General features: G+C 42.4%; 1 protein-coding gene across 3 annotated transcripts in view; it reads left to right on the forward strand.

Annotated features, from left to right (window-relative positions):
• The window catches only part of SUSD1 (sushi domain containing 1), a 295,273-nt gene that overhangs the window by 64,081 nt on the left and 217,984 nt on the right, over positions 1 to 13,208 (forward strand). For all 3 annotated transcript variants that reach the window (XM_073591463.1, XM_073591465.1, XM_073591471.1), the window contains exons 5-6: positions 3,417 to 3,596; positions 7,897 to 8,076. In XM_073591463.1, the coding sequence (XP_073447564.1) occupies positions 3,417 to 3,596; positions 7,897 to 8,076 (360 nt within the window). The remainder of the gene's footprint in view (positions 1 to 3,416; positions 3,597 to 7,896; positions 8,077 to 13,208) is intronic.

A 13,208-nucleotide genomic window follows, 5' to 3' on the forward strand; every position in this document is an offset into this window, starting at 1 on the left:
TTACTGGCCAGATCACCAGGTGGAAAGAAAGCCCAAAAAAGGAAATTAATGCAGCCATCACATTGAAAGCCTCAAACACACAATGAGAATATCGGACAAATGATCGTTCTTTTTTTTTTTTTGCATGCGCTAGTCTCATATTGAAATTAAAGAGGTCACTAAAGTTATGAAAATTCTCGTATGACAGAATACAACTTTGAAAGTGATGTAAAGTTTTGTATTGTAATGTATTCTTTTGATTCTGAGTATGCGTAGGCTTGGTCTTTCAATTTTTTGATGATCACTGTACTAATTAAATGAAAATCGTATGTTCTGGTATCGTACGACAAGATTTTTCATGTTTGTCCCTTTCGGATAATTTTACATAAACTGTCATGATTAGCTCTTGAAAGCTGTGTACTAACAATCAGATTATTGTACGATCGCTCCGAAAGCATTTTTTTTTTTGCCTGATTTTCTCATCGTGTGTACTTGGCATAACTGTTGGCAGTCTGTAATTTAATAAATTTTAGCTTTTGGGTTTAATACAACTTTAAAGCAGAACAGCAGTCTGCTTATCACCACCTTCTGCCTGCTCACTAACTACTGCTAAGTCTTTTTTTTTTTAGTCCACAGGATGGAGAGTGTATGTGTGTGTGCGTGTGAAGTTGCCCAAAATAAACAGGAACTGAAGTTATTCTTTAAAAGCAGATCATAATGGGACTGCTGGCTGACAGAAAGTTGCTAGTAGGCCTAAGCAAGCCCAAACAGTACCCCAAACATGTGCAAAGCCTGCCAGTTGCTTGTTTAAAGTGACAGCCAGCAACTGTCTAACAACGAACTTCTCAAATTTGCTCCCATTTGGTCTGTAAATATACAATTAAAATGGTTCAATCAGTGCAAAAATACCAGTTGATCACGTCACAAATTCAGAACTTTCCTGTATCCTGTACACTCTAATCTCAGTCTTATCTCAAACAAGTTTGTTAGAACAACAGAACATATTCTGTTCTGTAGTGCCTTCTGTTTCTCTATAGATACACTATAACTTCCCCTTAGAACGGGAAGTGTGTTACTGGCAGGATTACACAATGAAAATAGGGAGGGAAAAGTCTGAAAAAAAGTAATGTAGCATATATGCTTCAATATAGCACATATTTGTTCTTGGATTTAGATACACTTTAAAATCCCTAAACTGGAACTGCAGGTTGCTTTACAGGTTTCAAGAAAACAACATGCAGCTTTGCACATGCATACCTCCCAACTTTTTGAGATGGGAACGAGGGACATCTATTAGCAAAACTATGTGTTCATAGGCCAGAATCCCTGCCATGTCCATTTAAAGGAGAATTATACAAAAAAAAAAAGGATTAGTTAAACCCACAAGAGCTTTTTATTACAACTATTATTCCTCTATACTGGCTTTTGACATTTACAAATGCAGCAATTTAGAAACTGGATGAATGGTTTAGTACTGAGAAACACTTTTTGAAAGATAGATAGTACATTTTACATACAACTATATACAGTGCCTTGAAATAGTATTCATACCCCGTAAATGTATTTTATTGGGATTTCATGTGATAGACCAACACAAAGTGGCACATAATTGTGAAGTGGAAATTGTGAGTGATAAATGGTTTCAAAAATGTTTTACAAATAAATATGTGAAAAGTCAATACTTTGTAGAACCACCTTTCACTGCAATTACAACTGCAAGTATTTTTGGGGATGTCTCTACCAGCTTTGCACATCTAGAGAGTGACATTTTTGCCCATTCTTTTTCGCAAAATAGCTTAAGCTCTGTCAGATTGGATGGAGAGAGTCTTTGAACAGCAATTTTCAAGTCTTGCCACAGATTCTCAATTGGATTTAGGTCTGGACTTTGACTGGGCCATTCTAACACATGAATATGCTTTGATCTAAACCAGGGATCCCCAAACTACGGCCCTCCAGCTGCTGCAGAACATTGCAAAACTCTGACATTCACGGACATGACTAGGCATGATGGGAATTGTAGTTCTTGAACTACTGGAGGGCCGTAGTTTGAAGACCCCTGATCTAAACCATTTCATTGTAGCTGTATGTTTAGGGTCATTGTCCTGCTGGAAGGGGAACCTCTGACCCAGTCTCAAGTAATTTGCGGAATCTAACAGGTTTTCTTCTAAGATTGCCCTGTATTTGGCTCCATCCAATTTCCCAGCTTCCCTGTTCCTGCTGAAGAAAAGCATCTCCACAACATGATGCTGCCACCACCATGTTTCACGGTGGGGATGGTGTGTTCAGGGTGATGATATGTGTTAGTTTTCCGCCAAACATAGCATTTTACTTTTAGGCCAAAAAGTAAAATTTTGGTCTCATCTGATCAAAGCAATTTCTTCCACATGTTTGCTGTGTTCCGCACATGGCTTCTCACAAACTGCAAACGGGACTTTTAATGACTTTATTTCAACAATGGCTTTCTTCTTGCCCCTCTTCCATAAAGGCCAGATTTGTGGAGTGCACGACTAATAGTTGTCCTGTGGACAGATTCTGACACCTAAACTGTGGATTTTTGCAGCTCCTCCAGAGTTACCATGCTTCTCTGATTAATGCTCTCCTTGCCTGGCCTGTCAGTTTAGCTGGATGACCATGTCTTGGTAGGTTTGCAGTTGTGCCATACTCTTTCAATTTCTTGGATGATGGATTGAACAGTGCTCCGTAAGATGTTCATAGCTTGGGATATTTTTTTATAACCTAAGACCGCTTTAAACTTCTCCACAACTTTATCCCTGACCCGTTTAGTGTGTTCCTTGGCCTTCATGATGCGGTTTGTTCACTAAAGGTTCTCTAACAAACCTCGGAGGGCTTCACAGAACAGCTGTATTTATACTGAGATTAAATTAGGCACAGGTGGACTCTATTTACTAATTGGGTGACTTCTGAAGGCAATTGGATCCACTAGATTTTAGTTATGGGATATCAGAATAAAGGGGGCTGAATACAAATGCATGTCACACTTTTCAGATATTTATTTGTAAAACAATTTGAAAACCATTTTTCATTTTCCTTCCACTTCACAATTATGTGCCACTTTTTGTTGGTCCATCACATAAAATCCCAATAAAATACATTTACGTTTTTGGTTGTAACGTGACAAAATGTGGAAAATTTCAAGGGTGTGAACACTTTTTGAAGGCACTATAGATCAGACCAAAATGAAAGACAAATGAGGAGAAAAGAGGGACAGAGGGACTTTGTTCTAAATCAGGGACAGTCCCTCAAAATCAGGGAAAGTTGGGAGTTATGCACATGTTTTCTAACACTATGCTGTACATACTGGACTTTTTTACGAGCTGAATCCCATGTGCAAATCCCAGTGATAAACTCACATTCTGGTTTCAGTTTAGAAATGACTTTGTATTTGCACTTACTAGTTTACATTTTTCTTTCTGCAGCTGTTGACTGTGGACCACCACCAGCTGTCCCTCACTCTGAAGTTGTCTTATTAGGCAACACCACATTTGGCAGTTATGTGGCGTACACATGTATGCTTGGTTTTCATGCAAAGAAGGGGCAGAACACATCTATGTGCACAGCTAATGGAACTTGGGAAGATGTCGGTTTAGTCTGTCAAGGTGAGCAGAATAGAATACATAAAAGTCCAACTGACTTTTGACACGAGTCAAAAATGAATGAGCACTTAATATCGTACCTTTATTTGTACCTTTAGATGATTTGTGTTGGAATTAAGCTGGCAGGTTAGAACTCTTTATGTGTGCATAGAAAAGACAGTTTTATTACCTATAGCAATATTTTTGCATTTAGATCCTATACTCAGTGGCGTAGCGTGGGTTGTCAGCGCCCGGGGCAAGGTAAGAAATTTGCGCCCCCTAACCCGCGGACTTTTAGCACTCCCTGAGTCCCTTCCACTAGTACAGTAGTACTGACCAACCTACCTGACCACTACACTAACCTACCCGATTCCTATACTGACTAATCTGACCACTAACCTATCTGATTCCTACACTGACCTACCTGATTTATGCACTGACCTCTACACTAACCTACCTGACCACTACACTGACCCACCTGATTCCTATACTGACCACTACACTACCTGATTCCTACACTGCCCACTACACACATTATTGCTCACTAATTGGTTGCTAGACGATACTGCCATAATAACCGCTTACCCATTGGTTGCTAGAGGTTACTGCACATTTTTACTACTAACTGATTGGTTGCTAGAGGTTACTGCAAATTATTATTGCTCACTGATTGCTTGCTAGAGATTACAGCAGATCATTACTGTTCACTGATTGGTTGCTGAAGGTTACTGCACAATATTAATGCTCCCTAACTGGTTGCTAGAGGTTACAGCACATCATTACAACCCACTAATTGGTTGCTTAAGGTTACAGCACATCATCTCACTGCCTGCACACCACAGACTGTGGAGGTGACAGAGTGCAGGGTTCAGAGATGTTATTTGTATGGAGTGCAGGGTTAAGGGGGTGCTCTGTGTACAGCATGCAGGGTTGAGGGGGGATGCGCTGTGTGTGGCATACGGGGTTGAGGGGGGTGCGCTATGTACAGCGTGCAGCGTTGACGAGAGTGTGCTGTGTGTGGCATGTAGGGTTGAGTGGGTGCGCTGTGTGCATCATGCAGGGTTGAGGGGGTGCACTGTGTGCGGCATGCAGGGTTTAGCGGGTGCGCTGTGTGCGGCTTGCAGGGTCGAGGGAGTGTGCTGTGTGCGGCTTGCAGGGTTGAGGGGGGTGCACTGTGTGTGGCGTGCAGAGTTGAGGGGGTGCGCTGTGTGCGGCGTGCAGGGTTGAGGGGGTGCTCTGTGTACAGCATGCAGGGTTGAGGGGGATGCGCTGTGTACAGCGTGCAGGGTTGAGCAGAGTGCGCTGTGTGCAGAGTGCAGAGTTGAGGGGGTGCGCTGTGTGCAGCATGCAGGGTTGAGGCGGGTGCACTGTGTGCAGGGTTGAGGGGGGTGCGCTGTATGCGGCTTGCAGGGTTGAGGGGGGTGCACTGTGTGTGGTGTGCAGGGTTGAGGGGGGTGCACTGTGTGTGGTGTGCAGGGTTGAGGGGGTGCACTGTGTGTGTGGTGTGCAGGGTTGAGGGGGGTGCACTGTGTGTGGTGTGCAGGGTTGAGGGGGTGCGCTGTGTGCGGGGTTGAGGGAGTGCTCTGTGTACAGCATGCAGGGTTGAGGAGGGGGTGCGCTGTGTGTGGCGTGCAGAATTGAGCGGGGTGCACTCTGTACAGCGTGCAGGGTTGAGGAGAGTGCACTGTGTGTGGCGTGCAGGGTTGAGGGGGTGCACTGTTTGTGGCATGCAGGGTTGAGGGGGTGCACTGTTTGTGGCGTGCAGGGTTGAGGGGGTGCACTGTTTGTGGCGTGCAGGGTTGAGGGGGTGCGCTGTGTGTGGTGTGCAGGGTCGAGCGGGGTGCACTCTGTACAGCGTGCAGGGTTGAGGAGAGTGCACTGTGTGTGGTGTGCAGGGTTGAGGGGGTGCACTGTTTGTGGCATGCAGTGTTGAGGGGGTGTACTGTTTGTGGCGTGCGGGGTTGAGGGGGTGCACTGTTTGTGGCATGCAGTGTTGAGGGGGTGCACTGTTTGTGGCATGCGGGGTTGAGGGGGTGCACTGTTTGTGGCATGCAGGGTTGAGGGGGTGCACTGTGTGCGAGGGTTGAGGAGTTACATCTGTGTACATCTCCCCCATCAAATACAAAGCTCTCTTCCCCTCAGCTCAGCCCCCCTCCTTGGCTCGGCTGCCACCATGCAATACAGAGTGAGTACTCACAGTGTCTGTGCAGGCTGCGTGGAGGGGGCCATGGCTTTTGTCTATGTGCATGCCGCATCCTCTTCCTCCTGGCCTGGGTTTTCTCCAGACAGTCCTGGGGTGGTCGGTGCAGGGTCAGAGTGCCGTGGCTGCGTAGCAGCTCACTCAGTGACAAGCAGGAGTCAGACTCAGGAGAGCGGCGGAAGTCCGGGCTGTGAGGCGGGTTAAGAGAACGGGCAGAGCGAGTGGGGATCCTGGACCCGGTGTGTTGGGAGTGACGTGTAATTGAGAGCCCCACCTGCCCTAAGTTCCCCCTACTCTCTGCACGCGGCACGGTCACAATCCCTAGCTGGCATCATCGTCTTCACTGTTCAGTCACTCACTCGCTGCGGTGTCAGTTACCGCAGGAGCCTAAGCCGCGCCGCAACTTCATCTTCATCATAGCGAAGAGCTCACAGTCCCCTAGACTGCACAGCGCAGGAGAAGAGATACTGGTAATCTGCCGCCTGTCACTGCGCCCCTCAAAATGTTGCGCCCGGGGCAACAGACCCCCTGGCCCCCCCCACGCTACGCCACTGCCTATACTGTCATTGAGAAAAGACACACAGAAACTGACATGTTGTGATGGCACCCACTACTCTTGCCTTGCAGTCATTTTTTACAATAATTCTACCTGTTATGCCTTTTAAAAAATGTAAAGTTAGTCTGTCACAGGCCTAATGTAGTTGCTATCTTCATCAGCACACGGTGCTTAGTGCACAGAAAATCATATAGCTGCTATCCTATTGCCACATTTAGTGATCATTTAAAAACGGAACCTTTTATTATGTTTAATGCAACTAAATGCCTCTTTTTGAGAAGCTGCCATTGTCCAATTTACAAACTGTATACTAGCTTTAGGGCAGACAACTTGCAGCAAAATGCAGATGCTTTACTTGACTGGAGTTAAAATGCAGGCAGTGGGAAAATCCATATAAAAGGTTTTCAGCATGATGACATAATACCTTTAAGCAATATAAATATGCAAACACTGCAAAGAATTAAATGATGGGGAAGGGAGAAAGAAGAGAGGGTAAAAGTGAACATTTGCTATATTATAAAGAGCATTGAGAAATGTTAACTGTGCCTAAACAGTACCCTAAAAACTTACCTTTTGTCTAGAATGTCTCCCAAAAAATAGTGGGGTTGATTCACTAAAACTGGGGAGTGCAAAATCTGGTACAACTCTGTATAGAAACGAATCAGCTTCCCGTTTTTTGGTCAAAGCCTAATCGAACAAGCTGAAGTTAGAAGCGGATTGGCTACCATGCAGAGCTGCACCAGATTTTTCACTGTCCAGTTTTAGGAAATCAACCCTAGTGTTCTTCCTGGTATTTGAGGATGCCTAGCCACTCTTGTGTTTACAGTCTCATAGAAGTATACTGTATGTGCAGTGTTAGAGAGGCATTGCTGCCTCTGACTGCCAGTATCAGGAGATTTGGTGTGAGATTTGGAGATGTCACTACTTTGCTGCTCACTTCTGTTCTTGCTGGAGGCTCTGGCTTAAGGAAGCAAATCTCTGCCACTGTAAAAATGGCTGCCTTCACACACAGACACAGTACAAAACAAGGCACGGTATGTCAGTAATTCATACCTCCCAACTTTCTGAGATAGGAATGACGGTAACCTATTAGCAAAAGTATGCAGGCATAGGATACAATCCCTGTCACGCCCCCTTAAAGGAGAATTGTACAAAAGATATTGATTGGTTAAATCCACAAGTGCTTTTTTACCACTACTATTCCCATTATATTGACTTGTGGAATTTACAAATGTAGCAATTTAGAAATTGGATGAAAGGTTTAGCTCTGGGAAACACTTTTTGAAAGATAAATAGTGCATTTTACAACTATATAGATCAGACCAGAATGAAGGACAAATGAGGAGCTATGAGGGACAGAGGGACATTGTTCCAAATCAGGGACAGTCCCTCAAAATCAGGGACATTTGGGAGTTATGCACATGTTTTGTAACACTATGCTGTACATATTGGACTTTTTTTACAAGCTGAATCCCATGTGCAAATCCTAGTGATAAACTCACATTCTGGTTTCAGTTTAGAAATGTCTTTGTATTTGCACTTACTAGTTTACATTTTTCTTTCTGCAGCTGTTGACTGTGGACCACCACCAGCTGTCCCTCACTCTAAAGTTGTCTTATTAGGCAACACCACATTTGGCAGTTATGTGGCGTACACATGTATGCTTGGTTTCCATGCAAAGAAGGGGCAGAACACATCTATGTGCACAGCTAATGGAACTTGGGAAGATGTTGGTTTAGTCTGTCAAGGTGAGTAGAATAGAATACATACAAGTCCAACTGACTTTTGACATGAGTCAAAAATGAATGAGCACTTAAAGTGGTTGTAAACCCTTACAGACCACTTTGACCTACGGGTAAGCCTAGATTAAGGCTTACCTGTAGGTCCAAGAAATATCTCCTAAACCTACACGGTTTAGGAGATATTTGCAAAAAGACAGGCACCGCTGTCTACGGCGCATGTGCCGTAGACAGCGGCGCGCAGGTGCACTGAGCATGCCGTTGCTAACGGCAATATGCCATTAGTGGCGGCTCCCATGCGCATGTGTGGGAGTGACGTCATCGTGACTTCGGCCAATCACAGCACCGGAGCCACGATACCCAGAAAGAAGATGGACGCTCCGTAGCAGAGGGGACAGCGGTGACATCGCAGGCTCCTGTGTCAGGTAAGTGACACATAATGGGCTACTATGCAATGCATAGTAGCCCATTATGCTTTACCTTTGCAGGGAAACAAAGAGGAAGTAAACCCATCAGGGTTTACTTCCTCTTTAATATTGTACCTTTATTTGTACCTTTAGATGATTTGTGTTGGAATTAAGCTGGCGGGTTAGAACTCTTTATGTGTGCATAGAAGAGACAGTTTTATTGCCTATAGCAATATTTTTGCATTTACATCCTATACTGTCATTGAGAAAAGACACACAGAAACTGACATGTTGTGATGGCACCCACTACTTTTGCCTTGCAGTCATTTTTTACAATAATTTTACCTGTTATGCCTTTTAAAACATGTAAAGTTAGTCTGTCACAGGCCTAATGTAGTTGCTATCGTCATCAGCACACGGTGCTTAGTGCACAGAAAATCATATAGCTGCTATCCTATTGCCACTTGTCACATTTATTGTTCATTTAAAAATGGAACCTTTTATTATGCTTAATGCAACTAAATGCCTCTTTTTGAGAATCTGCTATTGTCCAATTTACAAACTGTATACTAGCTTTAGGGCAGACAACTTGCAGTAAAAATGCAGATGCTTTACTTGACTGGAGTTAAAATGAAGGCAGTGGGAAAATCCATATAAAAGGTTTTCAGCATGATGACATAATAGTTATGAACGACTCCTACTTACAAACGGCCTCAAATGCCGGCCACTTGTGCTCCACGCTGGTCCTGGATACCTTTCGAGCACTTCCGAACACATCCCACACTGCCGTACTACGCCCCAGATACTATAACAAGCGCCCGGAACATCCCAGGTTCATGCACAGGCGGCAGTTACACTTACGAACGCAGTGTTCCAACCGGAAGTTACACTTACTAATGCAGTGTTGCGACTTACGAACAACTTCGACTTACGAACAAACCTATAGTCCCTATGGTGTTCGTAACTCGGAGACTGCCTGTACCGTTAAGCAATATAAATATGCAAACACTGGAAAGAATTAATTGATGGGGAAGGGAGAAAGAAAAGAGGGTAAAAGTGAACATTTGCTATATTATAAAGAACATTGAGAAATGTTACTTGTGCCTAAGCAGTACCCTAAAAATGTACCTTTTGTCTAGAATGTTTCCCAAAAAATAGTGGGGTTGATTCACTAAAACTGGGGAGTGCAAAATCTGGTGCAACTCTGTATAGAAACGAATCAGCTTCCCGTTTTTTGCCTTCACACACAGACACAGTACACAACAAGGCACGGTATGTCAGTAATTCATACCTCCCAACTTTCTGAGATGGGAATGAGGGACACTTATTAGCAAAAGTATGCAGGCATAGGCTACACCCCCTGAATTGTACAAAAGATATTGATTGGTTAAACCCACAAGTGCTTTTTTACCACTACTATTCCCATTATATTGGCTTGTGGAATTTACAAATGTAGCAATTTAGAAATTGGATGAAAGGTTTAGCTCTGGGAAACACTTTTTGAAAGATAAATAGTGCATTTTATATACAACTACATAGATCAGACCAGAATGAGGGACAAAAGAGGAACTATGAGGGACAGAGGGACATTGTTCCAAATCATTGACAGTCCCATGAAATCAGGGGCAGTTGGGAGCTATGGTAATAGGGGAAAGATCAGGTGAAGGTAGACCACAGACTATACTGGCGACTAGACCCTTTGCCCTCTGCATGCCTTTCTCATTGGACATAGCGTATTTAACTTTCATCTGCATTAATTTTTATTGTTGATGAAGGGTGCAAATACATACTCTTTATAAATTACATTATATCCATAAATCTGTCAGACATACAGTGATTTTAAAATCCATACCATATATTTTTGTAAACAAGGCAAAATTCAGTAGTCAGCATGCAAGGGCATGGGTAATAACTATGGCAGATAAACTCAAAATACTGCTGTTAATAAATGTCTAAGACCAATGAGGCAGCACAGTAAAGTTATGATCATTCAGCATTTAACACCTAACCCGTTATAGAAGGTTTCAAGTTATACAATTTAAAGGGATAAATAGAGTAACTGGGGAAGACAGGGTTGGTAATGGGATAGGGTGGTGTAGAAGGCATGTCAGAGCACCCTGCTGGACATAGGGGTAAAGCCATAACAAAATATATTTGTGCATTCTACAGTAACTCATATTACCAATGAGGATTTAGGGTGAGTCAACCAATTGTTACATTGGTGATGGAATATTTTCTGGGCGTTATCTTTATATGCTTGAATTTTTTTTCATATTGACATTATATGTTAACTCTGAAGCTCCCAACACCTCTGAAGTAATACATAATTTGTTTCCAGATGTTGGTGAATGTTGTTCTGGTAGCAAAAAGAATACGGACCACAATAGTTGTAAACTCAGTTGGGAAAAATCAGTGCCTATTATCAACAGAGCCAGTTTTTCAGTAGGTAGCAAGAGAAGGCCTGTGGTTTCGGATATCATTTTCAATTCTGAAGACCAGAAGCTTTTAACACTTTTACAACTTCACATGATATGAAATTAGAATGCCAATATCTCCACATTCTAGGGATCTCCCCTAGAAAAGGGGGACAGGGGAGTGATTGGGAATTAATTTGGACAGTCTGCAAAGGGTCATGTATATCAGTGAGATATTTTTTGGGAAATTTTCTAAATGGTTAATACAGTAACTTCTCATTCAGAATTACCAGCAGTTGTTTTATGTGGATGAGTTTTGTGGAAATGATGAATTTGAAAAAGTTTAAATTGGTCTTTCAGGGGACAGTCTAGTGTTAAACTTAGGACAGTAGTACACTCTCTAACAACCTAGCTCTTTAGGTTCAAATTCAGGATCAAATGTTTGTAGGCCAAAATGGGAATTCCTGTTTGATGTGTAGAAATAGTGAGTTCATGGGATCTAGTTCTTGCCTTTTTACCATTCCAAATTAAATACTTTAAACATCATTCTAAGAAGAACTTCTGTGGCAGTAGGATAGGTAGGGTTTGAAAATAATAATAACTATTATTATTATACAGGATTTATATAGTGCCAACAGTTTTCAATGTAGAGGGGGCAGTACAATTACAGTATAGTTCAATACAGAAGGAATAGGAGGGCCCTGCTCATGGAGCTTACAATCTAGAAGATAAACGATTTTTAGTAGTATCATCATTTTATTAGGCAACTATACAGCCTACACACAAGATTTTATATTTCCCTATATGCTAAACTTCTTGTTTGACAGTTGCTAATAAAGACAAAAAGTTGGAGTTGTACAGTTTGTAGTGGGAAAGGCAAGGTGTATTCCTAAATATGGTATTTGGGAATGATTCCACGAGTTGAGGAATTACTTTTTTAATGAGATCAGGGAATTAGGACATATGCCTAGGTTCAGCATGCGGGATTTGATTATTTTTACCTTTTACTAAGATACAGCAGTAAATATCTTGCTAGTATTTTGCACCACCCTTTAGGAAGAAGCTGGATATATCAGGGTTAGGATCACATTTTGTCTGCAAGCCCAATTTTATGGGAATACTCAGCTACTGTAACCTCTTTGATCATGAGTTAATTTCAGGTGGCACTTGCTAATGGTTTAATAACTAATTAAAAAAATAGTGAGGGAAGAGGGCACACCTAACATGTGTGATTTGATATATCAAAAATGCTAGACATCATATTAGAGATATTTACCTGGGCTGATGGACTTGTCCACAGTGCCATTAGACCAGATAGGATTAGTCCTGAAAAGCCACATTTTTGAAGACTTTTGGATGAGTATCCCTAGTGCACTCTATTGAAAGCCTTTTCTGCATGCAAAGCTAGAGGCAGAGAAAGTGTTTTGTGGATTTCAACATATCTAGTCAGATTTAACATATGTCTGGTGCAATCAGGGATCTGTCTTTCTTTTACAAAACCACCAGACCTCACGGGGTACTATAGGTGTAGGAGCTGCCAAGTTTGCTCCCTTAATAGTTGTAGGGATAGAAAAATCTGCCAGTTCACCTCCACCAGTACCTCACGGGTTTATGAGGTGAAACCTTTCATAACCTGCATGTCCTAGGGGGTTGTTTATCTTATACAATGCCCCTGCGGACTGCAATATGTAGGGAGGACTAAAAGGGCCCTTAAGGTCAGATTAACCGAACACATAAATAACATCAGAAGAGGTTTTGACAAGCATCCTGTGTCGAGACATTATGATGAAGTGCACAATAGAGACCCCTCCAACACCCTCTATGTGGTGATTGACAAGTACAGACCCCACTGGAGAGGGAGTTCAATGGTAAGGGAGATTTCTAAGTGCGAAATGTCTTGGATATACAGATTAAGAACTTATGTCCCTTTTGGGTTAACCACTTGAGCCCCAGACCATTATGCTGCCTAAGGACCAGAGGTCTTTTTCCAATTTGGCACTGCGTCGCTTTAACTGCTAATTGCGCGGTCATGCAATGCTGTACCCAAACGAAATTTGCGTCCTTTTCTTCCCACAAATAGAGCTTTCTTTTGATGGTATTTGATCACCTCTGCAGTTTTTATTTTTTGCGCTATAAACGGAAAAAGACCGAAAATTTTGAAAAAAAATGATATTTTCTACTTTTTGTTATAAAAAAAATCCAATAAACTAAATTTTAGTCATACATTTAGGCCAAAATGTATTCGGCCACATGTCTTTGGTAAAAAAAATGTCAATAAGCATATATTTATTGGTTTGCGCAAAAGTTATAGCGTCTACGA

Source organism: Aquarana catesbeiana, linkage group LG01, assembly GCF_042186555.1.
Source record: "Aquarana catesbeiana isolate 2022-GZ linkage group LG01, ASM4218655v1, whole genome shotgun sequence".
NCBI lineage: Eukaryota > Metazoa > Chordata > Amphibia > Anura > Ranidae > Aquarana > Aquarana catesbeiana.